The sequence below is a fragment of the Loxodonta africana genome, chromosome 1 (assembly GCF_030014295.1).
Source record: "Loxodonta africana isolate mLoxAfr1 chromosome 1, mLoxAfr1.hap2, whole genome shotgun sequence".
Taxonomy (NCBI): Eukaryota; Metazoa; Chordata; class Mammalia; order Proboscidea; family Elephantidae; genus Loxodonta; species Loxodonta africana.
Window position 1 is genome coordinate 29,989,748 of NC_087342.1, and position 20,253 is coordinate 30,010,000.

At 39.5% G+C, this 20,253-nt stretch overlaps 1 protein-coding gene across 12 annotated transcripts in view; it reads right to left on the reverse strand.

Moving 5' to 3' along the window:
* VPS8 (VPS8 subunit of CORVET complex) overlaps positions 1-20,253 on the reverse strand; it is a 229,439-nt gene that overhangs the window by 26,966 nt on the left and 182,220 nt on the right. For all 12 annotated transcript variants that reach the window (XR_002786485.2, XM_064278125.1, XM_064278406.1 and 9 more), the window contains 3 exons: positions 19,007-19,087; positions 16,432-16,601; positions 13,778-13,943 (listed from right to left, as the gene is read on the reverse strand). Coding sequence is in view for 11 of the 12 variants with exons in the window: in XM_064278125.1 (XP_064134195.1) it covers positions 13,778-13,943; positions 16,432-16,601; positions 19,007-19,087 (417 nt within the window). In the remaining variant the exon portion in view is untranslated. The remainder of the gene's footprint in view (positions 1-13,777; positions 13,944-16,431; positions 16,602-19,006; positions 19,088-20,253) is intronic.

The following is a 20,253-nucleotide window of genomic DNA, read 5'->3' on the forward strand; positions in this document are numbered from 1 at the left end:
TCTTGCAGAGGGCAACTCAAGTATCCACTGTGATATAATATCCCTTTTAAGCAAAGCATGCTCAGAAAAGTTTGATCACAATGGTGTAGGATTTAGAAAAAGTATGGGTCAAACCAAAATAAAAGGATATATAGTCCAAGAAGGAGAAGGCTAACAGTACAGGGCTACCTTCAAATATCTGAAAGGCTGGAAGGCAGAGATTCAGGGACGAAAGAGTAAGACCCAACTACATGCTGCCTACAAGAAACATACTTTAAATATAAAGGCACAAATAGGTTAAAGGCAAAGGAATGGGAAAGACGTGTCTTGGTAACCCTACATTTCAGGGCAAAGACTGTTATCAGGGATACAGAAGGTCATTTCATAGTAAAAAATGAGCCAATTTATCAAGAGGATATAATAATCCTAAATGTCTAAGCACCTAAAAGAGCCACATGGAGAAACAGATTTTATAGTCAGGGATTTCCATACTTCTCTCTCAATAAACTAGAGAACAAGTAGTCAGATAATTAGAAAGGATATAGAGAAGGACATCATGCTTGGTAAAGTAGAGGGTCAGCAAAAAAGAGGAAGACCCTCAGTGAGATGGACTGACACAGTGGCTGCAACAGTGGGCTCAAGCATAACAACGACTGTGAGGACGGCACAGGACCAGGCAGTGTTTTGTTCTGTTGTACATAGGGTGCCTATGAGTTGGAAATGATAGCACCTGACAACAACATGGAAGATTTGAACAACACAATCAACTAACTTATCAAACAGACATTTAGAGAACACTCTATCTAACAAGGAAACCCTGGTGGTGGAGTGGTTAAGAGCTACAACTGCTAACCCAAAGGTCAGCAGTTCAAATCTACCAGGCGCTCCTTGGAAACCTTATGGGGCAGTTCTACTCTATCCTAAAGGGTTGCTATGAGTTTCTACCCAACATAAGCAGAATATATGTTCTTTTTAAGTGCACATGAACTATTTGCCAGGATAGAGCATTTTCTGACAATAAAATAAGTCTGAATAAATTTAAAAGGATTCAAATCATACAACGTATGTTCTCTGACCACAATAGAAATCAGTAACAGAAAGATCTCTGGGAAAATTCTCAAACATTTGGGAACTAAGTAGCATATTTCTAAATAACCCATGGATCAAGGAAGAAATCAAAAGGAAATCAGAAACCCTTTTGAGCCGAATAAAAAAGAAAAAAAAAAAAAAAAAGCAAGTTTGTGGGATGCTGGCAAAGTAGTCATTAGGGGAAAAGCTGTAATACTAGAGCCCTATATCAGAAATGAAGAATATCTCAAACACTAGATAAGGAAAGGAAGTAAAACTAAGCTAAATACAAGAAAGGAAAGAATAAAGGTCAGAGTGGAAATGAAATAAATAGAAAACAGAAAACAATAGAGAAAATCAATCAAACCAAAATCCGGTTCTTTAAGGTCAATACAACTGATAAATCTCTTGACAGTCTGATCAGGTAAAAAAAAAGACAATAAATGATCAATATCAAGAACTAGAGGGGTGACATCAGTATAGATTCTATTAAAAAAAAAGATTCTATAGATACTAAAAAATAGAAACACTACAGATAAGGGAATATTATGAATGACTTTATGAGAATAAATTTGACAGCTTGGATGAAATGGAAGAAATTCCTTGAAAGACACTACTATAGCTTATTCAAGGTGAAACAGATTACCTGAGTAATTCTATATCTTTTAAAGAACTTGAATTTGCACAGCATATATTTAAAAAGGGACTAATATCCAGAATACATAAAGAACTCTCAAAACCCAACAATAAGAAAACAGAAACCCAATTAAATAATGGGCAAAAGATTTTAACAGACATTTGGCCAAGAAAAATATAGGGATGGCAAATAAGCTCATGGAAAGTTGCTGAACATCATTAATCCCTGAGGAAATGCAAATTAAAACCCCAATGAATACTTCTATTAGAACAGCCAAAATAAAAAAGACTGACTATATCAAGGAGTGGAGGAACTGGAACTCACATGCTAGCGGGAAGGTAAAATGGTACAACCACTTTGGAAAACAGTTCAGCAGCTTCTTAAACTGATAAACGCACATGTGTCATATAAACTAGTCATTCCGTTCCCAGGTATCTACTCACAGAAATGAAAGCATAAGTCCATACAAAGACTGCTACACAAATCTCCAGAGCAGCTTTATTTGTAATAGCCAGAAAGTAGAAACAACTGAAATGTCAACAGGTGGAATGCTAAACAATATCACTTATGAATATAGCCCAAATTCTTTACAAAATATTAGTAAATGGAATCCAACAATATACCAAAATAGTATTACATCATGACCAAGTAGAGTTTATGCCAGGAATGCAATGTTGGTTCAACATGCGAGAATTAATCGATGTACCTCATTAACAGAACAAAAGAGAAAAACTGATCACCTCAAACAACAACCACCAAGATTTGTCAAAATTCAACAGTCATGAGAAAAACTCTCAGCAAATGTGGAACACAAGGGGCAAATATAAAAACTTACAGCTAACATCACACTAGCGAAGTTCTATACGCTTTCCCTCTAAGACCAGAGCACGCCAGCACTGTTTATGCTCACTGCTTCTACTTCAAATTGTATGGGAGATCTTCCTGAGTGTAATAAATCAAGGGAAAAAAAAAAAAGGCACACAGAGGGGAAAGGAAGATATAAAGCTGTATTCACAGATGACACACTGGTTACATAGGAAATCCTGAATAACCTACAAAACAAAAATCTGCTAGAACTAAGTAACCTACAAAAACTAACGGATTAACAAGTTGGCTGGACACAAGGCCAATGTACAAAAATCAGTTGTATTTCTAAATATTAGCAGCAAGCAATTGGAGCATGGAATTTAAAAATTCAATTTATAATATTTATGAAGAAGTTTAACAAAAGATATATGAGATGTATATACTGAAAACAGACATATGTAAGGGATGCAACACAGAACGCACTAATTCTGTGTTGCTCTAGAAGTTATAACGAGGCCCACGTGATAGAAAATATAAAAAGGCAAAGTGACCCAATATAAGAACATTTTAACCATTTGCATTATCAGTTTAATAAATATTTACTATGTGTCTACCATGGAGCCCTGGTGGCACAGTGGTTAAGAGCTCAGCTGCTGAACAAAAGGTCGGCAGTTCGAATCCACCAGTCACTCCTATGAGGCAGTTATACTCTGTCCTATAGGGTCACTATGAGTCAGAATCGACTGGATGGCATCAGGTTTTTTATGTGTTTTTTTACTGTGTTAGGCACTGCAGAGAACACAAGGAGGAATTAGATACAGGCCCTTGTCCTCGGAGAGCTTGTAATCTATTATAAGGGATAAGATCAGAGATCAATTTAGAGAAAGAAGGTTCCTTGACAAAGCAATGCAAAAGAGAACCTTTCTGGCTATTTGGATAGAGACGCATCACCACAGTGAATTCATTACTCCTTAAAAAAAAAAAAAAATTGCCCTTGACTCGATTCCAAGTCATAGTGACCCTACAGGACAGAGTAGAACTGCCCCATAGGGTTTCCAAGGAGCGGCTGGTGGATTCAAACTGCTGACTTTTGGTTAACAGCCGAGCTCTTAACCACGGCACCGCCAGGGCTCCTCACCACACCTGAGAGCCTCAGAAACCTGATTTGTCAGCATACCAAAACAGGTCCACTCTCAGGAGTAGATTCAATATTACCCAAGTATACAGAGACTAATACATGAAATCAGAATATCAGCTTATTAATTTACAAAGAAAACTATTACTACAAGTAGTTCAATAGTCACCGGATACTATCTGTCCAGAATGATGTAGAAGAGCCGTAAGTATTGGGTAAGCAACTGGACTCAAGATCTCAAGTCTCTTCCAACTCCAACAGTCTACTACTAAGAGCCTATAGTGTACATGATGAAGGCATTTCCCATCACTGTTGCATCAGCTATTCAAGTAGGACCCCCGCCTCCGCCGCCCCAGTCCCTGGGTTTAAGAATAACTTCAGAAAACATGCCTCAGCTCAAGGATCAAAACTGCTGCCTGTCCAGACTGTCCTTTCAGATTCAGCAGGTCTACAAAAATTTGACCTGACAGTCTTAGCTGTATCATGCTATGACATTAATACTCTGGAATTCACTCCAGGTGGATGATGTATTTGTTAAGTGATCCACTTTTTAACTCCTGCCTGGTGTGCTTCTTTTTTAAAAGGCAGAAAATAGATTTTCAAAGCAAAACATACATAAGCTTAAAAAATGACCTCATGAAACCATCTGCAGACTTTTAAAAACAAGCCAAGAACTAGATGTGGTGCTGAACAATTTATCTGAGAAAGCTGTGCTCTGGAGATTAAGTCAGAGAGTGTTTGAAGTGGCAATATAAAGGTCTTATTTTTCATTTAACAGGATTCCTTCTGGAAATGCCTTAGGCAATGAAGCTTAAAAGAGACCCTTTAAAACAGGTGTGCAAACACTAAACCAAAAAAACCCCACTGCTATCGACTTGATTTTGACTCATAGTGACCCTACAGGACAGAGCAGAACGGCCCCACAGCGTTTCCAAGGAGCGGCTGATGGACTCAAACTGCCAACTTTTTGACTAGCAGCTGAACGCTTAACCACTGCGCCACCAGGGCTCCAGGTCTGGGGATAAAACCAAAAAAAACCAAAAAAAAACCCAAATTTGTTGCCGTCGAGTCGATGCTAACTCTTAGTGACCCTGTGGGACAGAATAGAACTGTCCCACAGAGTTTCCAAGGAGCACCTGGTGGATTTGAACCGCTGACCTTCATGGTCAGCAGCCATAGCACTTAACCACTTTGCCACCAGGGTTTCCAAGGTCTGGGGATATGGATGATACACTAAGCTATGGCCTTTGTGCAGGAGAAAAGACCTGGTGATCTGCTCCTGTTAAGTGTTTAAAAAAAAAAAACAAAAAAACCTGTTGCCATGGAGTCAATTCTGACTCACAGCGACCCTATAGGACATAGTAGAACTACCCCATATGGTATCCGAGGAGCGCCTGGTTGACTGGAACTGCTGACCTTTTTGGTTAGCAGACATAGCTCTTAACCACTACACCACCAAGTGTTACAGCCTAGGAAACCCTATGGGGCAGTTCTACTCTGTCTTATAGGGTCGCAACGAGTCAGAATCCACTCGACAGCACAGAACAACAACACGGCCTTAACAATGTGAATTTGGGTGACCTTTGTTAACAACATGACCCCTGGCTTTAAGAAACAATCTGAGCTGAAGTTGAATAGAAACAGGAATAGTTTCCTTATCACCTTGCCTTTTTTTTTGTTTGAAACAAGCCTTAATTCTTCTGGTTACAAGAAGAATACATGTTTACCGATAGAAATTTAGAAAACACAAAAAAAGCAAAACAAAAGTCACAGCCAACCACACAGCAGCAACTACTATCAACATCTGGAATCATACTGTCCTGTGATCGTTTTCACATTGTGTTTTGTGAACATTTATTTCCCCGTATCAACGTTCTTCTACACCATGATTTTTCATGGCTACAAAGGAGTTCACCTATGGTATAGACATATCATCACCGATTTAACCAAACCCAGACTATGGGGACATTTAGGTTGTTTGCATTGTCATTGCTTTTACCACTTGGCACCCACCCTGTTGTTATCTTTGGACAGATTCCTGAAAGTTCCTGGTTCAAAGGGTGTGATTTTAACATGTAAAAATATATACTGCCATTTTTTTCCTCCTGAGAAAGATGGGTCCACACACCCTTTCGCTGCAATTCTGTAAATCACAAAGCTCTGAAACCCAAATTAAAAAAAAAAAAAAGGGCACCAAAACTCATGTGGCAGTAAAATCTGACCTGATCTCAAGTGAGGTAATTTATAATCCCACATAAGCAGGTGATTATGGGATGCTTCCCTAGACCCTAGTGGAGTGCTCTACTACACAACATATGCATAGTATTACCTTCTTTCAGCTCTTACTGTCTCTGGCCTTTGTTGTTTTTTTACAGAGTCAATCATCATTCTTATTGCTGTCTTATTTTTGGCTGCTTTTAAAATTTCCTCTTAATTTGGTTTCAGCAGTATGACTATGATGTACTTTTTGCAGATTTGCCCAACGCAATATGTAGTTTAATTTGACTACTGCTTCTGTGCGTGTTGACAGTGTATCCAAAATGAAACCCTTGACTACTTCAATATTTTCTCCACTTATCATGATGTTGACCCCAAGCCATGGTGTTTTCAATAGCCTCATATGCATATGAAAGCTGGACAATGAATAAGGAAGACCGAAGAATTGATGCCTTTGAATTATGGTGTTGGCAAAGAATACTGAATATACCATGGACTGCCTGCCAGAAGAACGAACAAGTCTGTCTTGGAAGAAGTACAGCCAGAATGCTCCTTAGAAGCAAGAATGGTGAGACTTTGTCTCACGTACTTGGACGTGTTATCAGGAGGGACCAATCCCTGGAGAAGGACATCATGCTTGTTAAAGTAGAGGGTCAGCAAAAAAGAGGAAGACCTTCAAGGAGATGGATTGACACAGTGGCTGCAACAGTGGGCTCAAACATAATAAAGATTGGAGGATGGTGCAGGACCCAGCAGTGTTACATTCTGTTGTATGCAGGGTCGCTATGAGTTGGAACCAACTTGACTCGACTGTACCTAACAACAACAATGATGTATCTGGGTGTGGTTTTCTTTGTATTATCCTGCTAGGGGAAATTTGAGATATTATATCAGGTCAAATGCCTCCATCCCCCATTCTCTCTCTTGCCTTTCTCAAACTCCAATTACAGATAGTCTTCAACTTAAGATGGGTTCTGTTCCAATGACTCTGTCCTAAGGTGGTTCTGACATAAGTTGAATATCCCTTTTTTTTTTTTTTAGTTTCCGTTATTATTGATTTTTATTACCAGTATCTTTATAAGTCTTTGGGGATTGGAGACACTATAAACTTATAGATATATTTTAATACATACATGCATAAAAAAATACACAAATCATAAAAATTTACTCTGACGATGAAGAAGAGTGGGATGACGCTGGCATTTTGTCAGTTGTGGCAATAACTTCACTTGTGGAAAATTCTGGATCATCTGAATTGTCCCTGGGAATGCGGATGGGGTTTCTAGTCAGAAAATTAGTGAGAATTGTCTGTATGGTCCTTTTCTTTATTTCTTGATATATTTTGCAGTAACACCTCACTGCTTCCCAAATCTGCCTATCAATGTCATCAAAGCGATCAGTGTTCAGGTCCATGTTTTCAAGCAACTGAAGCCCCTGATTTAGTTTAGAAAAAACTTCAGCTAGTCCTTTCACTGTAAAATTTTTTGACTTCTCTCCTTCCCCTTCCTCATTATTTGTCTTCAGCATTTCTTTCTTCTTCAAAATCCATTAAGTCCTGATCTGTCAATTCCCTTTCTTCCTGATCTATGAGCTGTTTCACACCAGTGATATCAAGTTCTAAATTCAGTGTTCTTGCCCATATGGACGGTTTTCCTACTGACCTTCCATCATATTATCCTGATCAAATGCTTGGAGCGTGTTCACATAACTCAGTAAATTTTTCCATTGTATGTAGTACATACCACTAACAATAAAAGATATAGGAGAAAAAAAAAGGTGGTCATTAAGTGTAGTTCGTCATAACCTGAATATGTTCTACGTCAGGGGCTACTTGTATATATATGCTTGACTCCTTGATATTGTTTCACAGGTCACTGACACCTCTGTTCATTTTTTCCCCCCCAACTTCTTTTGTCTCTGTGCTTAATTAGGATTATTTCTATTAAACTGTCTTCAAATTCACTGATAACATTCATCTCAGTGTTAAAAATACTGTTGCCATCTAATGAATTTTTCATTATATATATGTATGTATTTGTTCTAGAATTTCTAATTGGTTTTAAGTTTCCATTTCTCTGAGATTCCCCATGGGTTTAGTCATTTTGCTGTTCTTTTCCTCTAAATCCATTAATGTATTAATAATTGCTATTTAAAATTTTTTTTTATTTTAAAGTCCTTGACTGCTAATTCCAACATCTGATTCATCCATAGGTCTGCTTCTATTGATATTTTTTCTCTTGATTTAGGTTACATTTTCTTGCTTCTTCCTTTTGCTTCTGTGATAGTTTGGGCTTTGGCTTTGTTAGGGAGGACTTATTTTGGTTTTGCCTTTAGTCTTAGGGGCAGTCCTTAGTGCTAAAGCATGGCCCTTTTTCAGTTTCAGTGGAAAACCTGAGGTGTTTATCAAAGTCCCTCTAACTTGGCAGGACTTGCAATCTAAACGCAGCTCTAGGCAGCTGCTGCAATCTCCATTCAGTTCTTTAGTCTTCCCACTGCTGCCGTCTTCTGGGTTTCTTAGAGCACTGCCCTATGCATGTACAATTTTGGAACCTGTATACAGAATTTTGTGCTCCCTTATTTATAGCACCCTTCTGGGATTTTTCCCTTTGGTTTATAGCTGTTTTGGCAGTCCTGAACTTTGACCTCTGTTTCTTCATCCCACTAGGCATGCTGCCTTCTTGCCAGCACTCCAAGGCAAACTGAGAAGTGGTCTAAGGGAAAACATGATTAAATATAGAGCTCCCCTAGTTTGCTTCCCATCTTTCACATGTGCCTTCTCTACAGTTTCTGCCTGCTTCTGGTAACTCTCCAAACAATTGCTTTTTATATTTTTTTCTAAAACTTACAGTTGTTATTAGAAGGTAGGCTAGTCCAATGCAGGCTACGCTGCCATTACTGGAATTGGAACTCTGTGTATCACCTTTCTTCAAATATTTTTTCTAGACTCCTTCCTAGCTTCTTCCAAAACTCCAATTACATGTATATTTGGTCACCTGAAGCAGAGCCATAGTATACTGATGCTCTCTCATGTTTTTTTTTTTTTTTTTCCAGTCTATTTTCTCTCTGTGTTTAATTTTGGATAATTTCTATTGCTATATATTCAGGTTCACTAGTCTTTCTTTTCAATGACCATTCTGCTGTTAACTCCATCCAGTGTTATTTTTTTTATCTCAGACATTGTTGTTTTAATCTCTAGTGTTCTACTGGATTTTTATGAATTCTTTATCTCTTTTGAATATGTTCAATCTTTCCTGCAGCTTCCTGAACATACGAAATACAATTACAATAATTATTCTTCCCTACCAACTCTTAGGATCTGTGTCATTTCTGGGTCAGTTTCAATGGACTGTTTTTTTTCTCCTCATTCTCACTTGCACTTTCATGCTTCCTTGCATACCTGATAATTTTTGATTAAATGCCAGACATGAATTGTTCTTTGTCAAGTGCTGGATATTTTTATAATCCTAAATACATTCTTGAGCTTTGTTCTGGAATGTGGTTAAAATACTTGAAAATAGTTTGGTCTTTTTGGGGCTGTGCATTTAAGCTCTGTCAGGTGAGATCAATACAGCATTTAGTCTAGGATTAATTTTTCCCCTCACTGCTAAGGTGAGATGGCACCTAACACCACCACCCAAGGCCAGAACTTAGTACCTTCAGTGATGCTCAATGAATTATGAGGTTTTCCAACGTGGCTGGTAGGAACAGGCACTATTCCTGGCTCAATATAAGTTTGGGACACTGTTCCTTCTAATCCTTTTGGGTGGTTCTTTTTCTGGCCTCGAGTAGTTTCTTCACACACATGTGCTGGCCAGTACTCGACTGAATACTCAAACAGGCCTTCTGAAGCTCTCTGTCTGAGCAGCATTCTCTCTCCAATACTCCGAACTGCAAACTTTGGCTACCTTGGCTTCCCTGGACTCCAAGCTCTGTCTCCTCAACTCAGAGACTGATGAGCTCTGCCTGGGTTTCTTCTCCCTGCACCATGGCTTGGAAACTTTCTCCAGGTAGTAATTTGAGGCAATCACAGGGTTCACATTATTTGTGTCTTGTCTCTCAGGGGCTACTGTCCTTCATTACCTGATGTCCAACGTCTTGAAAACTATTGTTTTACATATTTTGTCTGTTTTTTCACCAAGAAGCTCTAAATATATCTTGTCCAGAAGTGGAAGTTCCTGTATTACTGTTCTAAAACTCAAATAATTCTGAATTTTGAAACATATCTGGCCCAAGGGTCTTGGACAAGGATTGTGGACTTGTACAACTGTACATCCCACTAGCAGAGCATAAGGGTGTCTGTTCCCTCACGTCCATATCAATATATATGCATGTGTATTTTTTAATGTGTGCCAGTTTAATATGTATTTAATTTTTTTTTCCAGTGTAATAGGTAGAAAAATTAATCATACTGCTGTTTTAACTTGCATTTCTTTAATCACTGATAAGGTTAAACTTTTTTTTCTTCACATTTTATGGGACAAAGGATTTTTTTTTAAGTCCTTTGCACACATTTCCATCAAAGCTTTAATTTTATATAAAGATGGAAAACACTTTTTAGCACTACTGTCAACCTTAGCTCTCTTGGACATAAAAGCTTTTTGGGGATCAAAAGGAGGGCCACAAATTTATAGAACTTTAAGAGTCTGATAGTCGCGCTGTTCTGGAAAAGTGGTGAGGCCTGGGCTGGAAATACAAATGTGGTTGTCCATCCGTCTTGCAGTCACAGTTACTGGACCATACAGTGCATTTTAGATCATTCTATGTTCCCTATTACTTCAATAATAGAGCCCAAATTCCTTACTAGGGCCTATCAGGCCATGCAGGATCTGGCCCCACCTGCCTCTTCAACCTCATCTCTTGCCCTGTTCCTTTTTAGTCAGTATGTTCCAGCCCCTGATCTTTCGGTTACTCCAACATCCAAATTATTTCCCTCCCCAGGTCCTTGTGGTTGCCTGGAATGTTTTTTCTCTAGTTCTTCACATGGATGCTACCTTCTTATCCTTCAGGTCTTAGCTCAAATGTCATCTCTGCAGAAAGATATTCCCTGGCCACCTGATCTAAAGTAGGTCTCCCTTGTGCTATTATCCCCGTGACATTCTTTCTCCTCACGGTACCTCATAGCATGTCAAACTACAATCTGGAATGATGTATTTGTTCACGTGATTACTGTCTAGCTCCCTTACTAGATGGTAAGCTACATGATGGTGGAGATTATGTCTGTCTTGTTCACCAGCGTATACTCAGCACCTAGAATAGCGTTTCACCCAAAGTAGGCATATGTTAAATATTGGCTGAAGTAATAAATCACTCAGTACTAGAGTATGATAACAAGATTACTGGAAAATGGGTAAAGTTCTAATGAAATTTCATTTATGTTAGGGTCATCTATTACCTCTTTACACTTCTGAGACATATTAAAAAAACAAAAAACCTGTTGCCATCAAATTGGTTCTGACTCATGAGACATATTAATCTTCATTTAATTTGTAAGTTTAATTTATAAGATATTCTTTTGAGAAATGTTGCTATCACCAAATACTAAAATCTCATATTTAGTACTTAATCTGAATCTAACCTGTTTATAATGGAAAGCTAATACTCTTTAAAAACTGGCAAATGAAGACAAGCCATAAATACTAGTGTTCCTATTTCATTAAACAGCATGTAAACCAAATCTCCAATTTACAGGGAGAATTCAAAATAAATAAGCAATGTACAATAGTTACAGAAAATCATGCCTGGTGAACATAAATAAATGCCATTTACTGAATAATTACTTGAAAATTGTAAATATTCCCTTGGACATTATTTATAAATGTATAAAAGTTTTTGTGGCATACTGCTGAGCTGGAGTCAAAAACAGAAGAAGTGAAAGTCAATTATCATAGTCTTGGAGAAGGAGGAAACAAAAGGTTATTTGGTAGAAGGATCGCATCACAAAGGCAGCGAGAAGCACCACGTGCATTCAGTATCTTCTGGGTGTAGACGAGCAGCAGGCGGAAGCTGGCTAGTTTCTGAGTCTGGGCCCTTACCTGTCCTACACACATGGTTTGGATGCTCTGGGTGAGAACTCACCAACCAGGGCTGACAGACTTTCAAAGGGCATGAAGAGGATGAAGTAGAACGTCCACGAAATAATTTTTGATAAGTCATGATAATATAGATCGAGTGTTTTCATTTTAAATTTTCTTACAATAGAAAATGCAAACAGTTCACGGGATGCAAGATACTGTTACTAGCACAGCCAATGAGGTGTGGACGTATTTTAAATATCAGCTTTACCAGGTTTCAATAAAGCCAGAATGATAAAAAAGAGAACAGGCTGAGGGCTGGGAGGAGGGAAACTGGGAGTAATGGTGGTCACACAATCCTGAGTTCAAATACTGGCCCTCCTTCCCTGAGCTAGACTTCCTTCAGCTGTAGGGTCATCATATCGCCCTCATGGAGGTGTTGTGAAGGCTAAGGGAACATGGGCCATGTGAAAACTCCTAAGGCATGTGGCACTTTTCCTTCTCTCCCTCTGTTACTAACCCACGGGATCATCTAACGGTATCTTAAGAATATCGAGGGACCCAGCTAGAAAAAAAATTTTTTAAAGCCAAAATAATTCTCATTTCAGCTTGTATAACATTATTAAAAAACAAACAAATGAACAGAAAAACCAAATCCACTGCTGTCGAGTCAATTCCAACTCATAGCGACCCCACAGGACTGAACAGAACTGCCCCACAGGGTCTTTAAGGCTGTAAACCTTTACAGGAGCAGACTGCTACATCTTTGTCCCGCAAAGTGGCTGGTGAGTTAGAACTGCTGACCGTTTGGTTAGCAGCCATGGTACAATTCCACAAAGGAAGTAGAGCTGAGTACAGCACAATGATCAGCCCACAGCCCTGGTAACTGCTCCTTCTCCATATTGAGTTTTTTTGTGTTGCCAAGTTCTGCTCTCCCCAAAACTATTAAGCAGTAGAGTTCAAACCCTGCTCCACTGCCTGCTCTTTTTAAAAAAAAATTAAAAAATCTGTAAAACGTACAAAAATTGCATAGAGTCCAATGGTCAGACTCCAAAGGCAATGTAAAACTTTCTCAAATGAACATTACTGCATCAAGTTCTTTGAAGAGAGCTACCTAGCCAAGAAAACCACATACAGAGCATACACTCACGAACCTTCTCCATCATCAGCCCTACTTAACAAGTATAGCTCTTGGACATGACTCATTAGTAATGCAGCATTTTGGACTTGCTGACTGTTACGTTGCCAAAGGTTCTTAAGTAGGCTCAAGTGTGTACATCCACTGTTCAGCTAGATTGTAAGCTTCTCAAGGGCAGGAAAGGTCTTCTTTAAAGACCTTCTTTAAACGTGGTTCCCCTTCTTACTGGCTCTTTGATTTGTCAGATGAGTCTCACTCAGCCTGAGTCAAGAATCTATATTTTGGGAAAACCCAGTGTCGTCGAGTTGATTCCGGCTCATAGCGACCCTATAGGACAGAGTAGAACTGCCCCATAGAGTTTCCAAGGAGTGCTTGGCGGATTCAAACTGCTGACCCTTTGGTTAGCAGCCGTAGCACTTAACCACTACGCCACAAGGGTTTCCATATTTTGGGAATCTTATTCAAATCCCTGTTTTTCAGTGCTGGGCAGAGAGGAGACTCATCAAACACTAGAAGAGGCAACAGAAGACACTGTGCGCTGGGTAACCATTGGGTGAATTTGTTGAAGCCTATAAGGCCTGGATTGACACAGTGGCTGCAAAAATGAGCTCAAACAAAGCAACGTCTGTGAGGATGATGCAGGACCACGTAATGTTTCGTTCTGTTATACATAAGGTCACTGTGAGCTGGAGCCGATCCAATCGCCCCTAACAACAACAACAAAAGACCTGAAGTGAATGAGGCTAGGCCTAAAACATGTTTGGTAAGAAAAGACCATGTCTTACCTGCGATGGGGTTATCCTTCCCTTCTTAATTTCTGATGAATTTTCACTTAGTTTTCCCACTTTGTTGCTTGAGCTGCATTTGTAGCACGTCCATCTTGTTCGGCCCTCGATTTCTATGGTGCACTCTTTGTTTTGCAGACAGAATGCATGATACAGATGGCCACAGCTGGAAAATGAAGACAATCAATTTTTACTTTTCCTCATCATAAAATCCATAAACATGAGCTATGTTAGTGTGTATTTATATGCAACGAAGATTTCTAATAAGCTGCAATATACCAGTGACTGCATAGGGTAAGAAACAAGAAAGGGAATTCACCTGTTGCTGTCTTCTCTTTTTTCAAACCCAGACTGACATATTTGTTTACTCAGGTAGGAACAGAAACACAGTTCTCTGACTACCAGCCACGTGGGGAATGAGTTGAACTTCTGTTCAGTTCTCAAACTAGGAACTGCTTTTAGACAGCTTGAAAAAAAAGTTAATTACAGAAAACCGCCATTATATAAGTAGCCTGATAATAATATTAGTGGTCTGCCTCATCAAATTCAAAGCAGGAGTTATGATGTGATTAAGCATTTACAAAAATATCAGCACTCACCAAGGGATTTGGTTCCTTTGGAGGTTTAGGGTCATGGTTTCATGAGACATCTGAGTTAATTGACCTAATAAAGTATTCAGTGCTTCTGTTCTATCTCCTAGTTCATTGAGTAGTGCCTGGGACCTAACAGCTTACAAACAGCCATCCAAGGCACAACAATCAGTGTCTATTCAACTGGAGCAACAAAAGAAGAAAGTCAGGAATAGGAGGAGGATATGGAATGTGTGGTTAATTGCCGCCACGAATAACTACCTCCTCTGCCATGAGACCAGAAGAAATGGATGGTGTCTGGCTACCATTACTGAATATTATGATCAAAGAATCTAAAGAAGTAATCCTGATCAAAAGGTGGAAAACACAGAACAGAATTTCAAATTCTCATGGAATCCAAATTTTCTGTAGTCATGGAGGCTGGGTGAACACCTGAAACTACTGTCCTGAGATAATCTTTAAACCTTAAACCAAAAATATCCCCTGAAATCGTCTTAAAACCAAATAGTTTCGTTTAACTAGTAAAGAATGCCTTGAGCATTATGCTCTTTTAAGTACTATCTGTATGGGATCAAACTGATAACAGCAACTCCAAAGATTAGATAGGAATCTTAGGGGGCAGTGAGTTCATGTCAATGGGGGAGGAAAAACTCAGAAAAGGAGGGTGAGAATGGTTGTACAACTCAAAGAATGTAACCAATGTCACTGAATTATACATGTAGAAACTGCTGAATTGGTGTATGTTTGGCTGTGTATATTCTCAACAACAACAAAAAACATGTCAGTATGCCAGCAAATTCTTACAACATCCCTATGAAGAAATTCCCTATTGATTGTACTGAGTTAGTAAATGAGCCTCCCAGAAGTTGGGAATTGTGATTATAAATGCCTTGAAAACCACCAGTAGCTTCCAGGAGGAATAAGGCTCCAAAAGTGTAGATTCTTGAGTCAAATTCAGTGAGACACATCCAACAAATCAAAGATCCAGTAAGAAGGGGAATCAAGTTTAAAAATGCCCTTCAATAGACACATGGTGTTTTCTGGGATGTAAATAGGCACTCTCCCCCTCACCTAAGAGCTGGTAAGAGTATGAATCTAACATTGAAATATCCACCAGTCTTCTTCAGGGCTCCATCTTTCTCACTGTTATTTAGCCTCAGAAAGACAGACCTTACTCCCTCTGCTCACAAGTCTACTCCCCACTCCTTGTTTCTCTTGTCTCTGCAGAATTTTAAAGATGGTAGACGCCACCTATACTTGGTGTTTCCAAATTGTCTCCTATTCTGTCTTGAACACTCTCTATAACCAGGCTTTCTTTCATTCCCACCACTCCCCTGAAACCACTCTCGTCGAGATCACCAACGACTTTGCTATTAAATCTAATGGACGATGCCCAGCCCTCATCTTTGCTCTCAGCAGCATTTGATATGCTCTATCCTTGAAAGACTTTCTCCAGTTGACTATGAAGCTCCATTCTCTCGTCGTTCTTTACCGACTCCTCCTCATTGCTTCAACCTGAAATGCTGGAGGACCCCGGAAGTCAGGCCTTGGAACTCCTCTATCGCTACCTTTGCTCTTCTGGTGACGACATCCAGCTTTAAAATACCACCTATTAAGCTGATGACTACCAAATTTGTACCTTCGGCCCAGGCCTCTCCCCTGAACCCCACATGTCTGTCTCCTCAAGAACTCTACTTTGGATGCAGTCCAAAGACAAACTTCCGATTTCCACCCCCCCTACCCCCCACGCTCTCAGCCAATCTTCCCCATCTCAGGAACTGGCAACTCAAATCTTCCAGTTTCTTAGGCCAAAACTTTGGAGTCATCCTTGACTATCCCTTTTCTTCATAGCTCTTATTACTCTGTATTTATTTACCGCCTGACCACCTCACCCCCCACTCCTCCACCCCCATCTGGAATGGTGGGAACTTTGCCTGTCTTGCTCACTCCTAGAATGACTGACTGAATCAACCACTACTGGGACTGTGTGTCAAGTGCATTCCTGCCCGGTAATAACCATTCACATCATGTACCATATATGTAACGTTTCCTTCCCTCTCTTACCTAAAGACGATAATTTCATCCGCCATTTCCTGGCGTCTCTTGTACTGCTGCAGACACACCGAGCAGTAATCCTGTTTGGGATTCAGCCCTCTGGTGACCGAAGCTCTCAGGTTACACAATGACCAATGAAGATCTTGGTTCAGAAGGCTAGTGGTTGTTTCCAGCAGGGTCTACGAATGACCAAAACAAAAAACAAACAACTGCTTATAGAGTGAAAAAGTGGGGCTCCGTGGGGAGTGGCACTCGTTCAGTTTTCAACTACAAACAAGTGCAATTACGCTGTGTTGCCATGGAGTTGCTTCTGACTCACGGCAACCCTACGTGTGCAGAGTAGAACTGCTCCATAGAGTTTTTGAGGCTGTGACCTTTCGGTAGCAGATGGCCAGGGCTCTCTTCCAAGGTGCCTATGGGTAGGTTTAAAACGCCAACCTTCTGGCTAGTAGTTGAGTGCTTAACCATTTGGGCCACCCAGGGACAAAACTGATGAAATAAGCAAACATCAAAAAGCCCGAAATCTAAGCAGCCGATCTTAAAGCACAGAGTAATGTGAGTGTATACATTAAATGCTGGAAACCCGCTGCTGTCAAGTTGATCCCGACTCATAGCGACCCTACGGGACAGAGTAGAACTGCCCCATAGGGCTTCCAAGGAGTACCTGGTGGATGTGAATTGCTGACCTTTGGTTAGCAGCCTAGCTCTTAACCACTACATCACCAGAGCTTAAGATTCTCAATTACTTCAAGTCCATCACTAGTTTCTACGGAGAGATATATGCTCTGCCATTTTATTCCTTAATTCAATACTTTCAAATTACTACAACCCGCTGCTGTTGAGTTGATTCTGACTCATAGCGATCCTATAGGACAGAGTAGAACTGCCCCATAGGGTTTCCGAGGAGCAGATGATGGATTCAAACTGCCAACCTTTCAGTTAGCAGCCATAACTCGTAACCACTGTGCCGCCAGGGCTCCTTCAAATTACTAGATAAACCCAAATCTACTATTTATCATATTTACATAATACCTTCTCTCTGAGTAACGGCCATTAGCTTTTCTACTAAAAAGGTTGTTTGAAACATTGCTGTGACTGCAGTTTCCATAAAAATCAGAGATCCAGACTGAGCTATGCTCTTTGTTATGAAAGCTTGAGCCATTTACAGACAGGGTATTATATAAATATATAAATAGATTTGGGTTTTTAAATTACTAAATAAATGTAATAAATAAATAGATTTGAGTTTTCAAATTACTAGATAAATCCAAGTCTATTTATTTATTACATTTATATAATACCTTCTCTCTAAATGGCCCAAAGTTTCCTAAGAAAGAACATATCTAAGTTGTGGATCCCTGATTTTTGATGGAACCTGCAGTCACGGCAAGGTCTCAAATATCCACTTTCCCTGGAGAACCTAACGGCTGTTACTCAGTCTTCATCACTGTTCAGCAGAGATGACATGTCCCTAATCAACACTTAGGAGTCATCTGAATCTACTCAAGACTGTGTGTGACATCTGTCATTAAGTCACATAAAGACATTTTCACAGCTATCACAAAAAGTCACTTTAAGGATTCTATGTGCTTATGGAATATTGTTTTCATAACACATCTAATCCTCAACATCCATGCATATCATTTAAATACCCAGTGGGGTTCCTCCCTGTCCGCCCAAAGGGGAGGGCTGAGCGAGGTACTGCCTGACCATTCTCCTAGCTGTAAGGCCTGATCCTTTAACTCTACCCACAATGCAAAGCTGTTCCTTCTACAGGTCTAAACGTTCTAATTCTTTCCAATCAACCCCATGTTCTCCTCCTCTTCTATAGTTTCAAAATTGGCAAAGATTTTCTGCCTTGCGCTCAGCTTTGCTTCCGCTAACCCGGGGTCTGGGCCTACAGGGGGATCAAGCATCACTGGGCTACACTCAGACAAAACTGCAGTTCTTATAACTCTCCAAGAGAAGCTCATGCAGAATTGTATTTTTCTTATCTAGGATTCTTAAAAAAACAGACATTGTATCTAACATGCCTAGACGGGACTTTTCCTAGGTGACTTCATGAGTCACTTTGAAGTACACTAAGAAAAAAATCTGTAGACCAAGCTGGGCTCTTACTGAGAATTAATGCTACAGGCAATTCTGAGTTAAGGAAAGGCTAATGACCATTTCTGGTTCGTGGCAATTATCTGTTCAGAAGGCTTAAAAGAGCACTCATTTAATTCTCTTTTGCATTTTCTACACTCACTCCAGACCCCTCCTTTTTGAGGGCTGTATCTTTGCATTTAATTATTTGTCCAGAAAAGTTTTTCACACTTTTCATTTGGGGGGGGAAAAAAGGTATTTTTCTCATTACCAATAAATTGAAAAAGATGAAGTGAATCTGAATTCTATGTATGCCCACATTTTGGCTAAATATATATAAATCAAATATGGTTAGGGAAATTTAAAAATTCAAAACAAAAAAAACACCTCAATCTAACAAACTTCCACTAAATAGACGGTAACTTTAAAAGTACAGGTATAAAGAAAAAAGAAACAGGTTCTTTGTACCTCAGGATGGGTTTAGAAGCAAGTAGCTTACCTGTTCATAGTTAAAGGTATCCAACATTCCCAGTATAAGTCCCTGGATTTCTCCAAGTTTTCCTTTTCCATAAACTGGATCCTAATTAGGAAAAAACAATTACAAAAAATTATAATTCTGTTATGGTTCTTGGTATTTTAAAATTACTTTGAAAATACAAGTTATCTGAAAAAGCCAAATATTCTTTAAGTACTTTTCTACCATCACAGATATTCATTATTCCATGAAATCTTTCAATCAAAATGCGTATCAGTCTCCCTCTGGCCATCTCAAATGTTTTGGAAAAATAAATAAAATTTAAAAGATCCATGCCTTTGCTTAACAATCTTCTTTGCAAGTCTAATTAAACCTTTCCCTGGTTTTGTTTCTGCAGGAAGCTGCTTCTCCTTCACACCGAAAACCCGCTGCCATAGAGTCAATTCCAACTCACAGCGACCATGTAGGACAGAATAGAACTGCCCTATGGGTTTCCAAGGCTGTAGTCTTCACAGAAACAGACTGCCACGTCTTTCTTCCACGGAGCAGCTTAGAGTTTGAACCTCCAACCTTTCAGTTGGTAGCTGACTGCTAAATCACTGTGCCACCAGAGCTCCCTCTCCTTCGTATTAAATATCAACTCTCTCTCTTTGAGCTCTTATCATCTGCCACGTTAAAACCTATGTACTCAGGAATATCCAAAATCTATTCCATAGTTCCTCGTGCTGCCCACACGCCATGAAGAAGTTTTGCCACCTCCTTGGCCCAAATCAACCATATTGCTTCCGTCCAGGAGACAAGCTAAATCTGAGAAAGCAGCTTTCAGTTTTTCAAGCTTTTTCAATTAAGTCACTAGTGATAAACAAGATACCCAAGCACTCAATTTCTCCTCCACTGCTTCTCGTATGAGGCATGCCAGGTAATACTGAAGTGTACAGACAGAAAGCAGAATGGGGAACTGGGGTGGGGAAGGCGAGAGTGTTGACATATCCCGGGGATTGCAACCCAGGTCACAAAACAATTTGTTAACAATTGTTGAATGAGAAATGAATTTGTTCTGTAAACTTTCACCTAAAGCACAATAAATAAATAAAGAGGTCTTTGCACAAAAAAACCCAAAACTGAAATCCAACCACCCAGAGATAAACACTGGTGATATCTTGAAGTACATTCTGCTCTAATTTGGGGGAAAGAGAGAAAAAAGAGAGAGGGAAATGTATTTCTTAGAGTAGAAAACTTGAATATTTCACATAATACTTTTTTAACCTTTT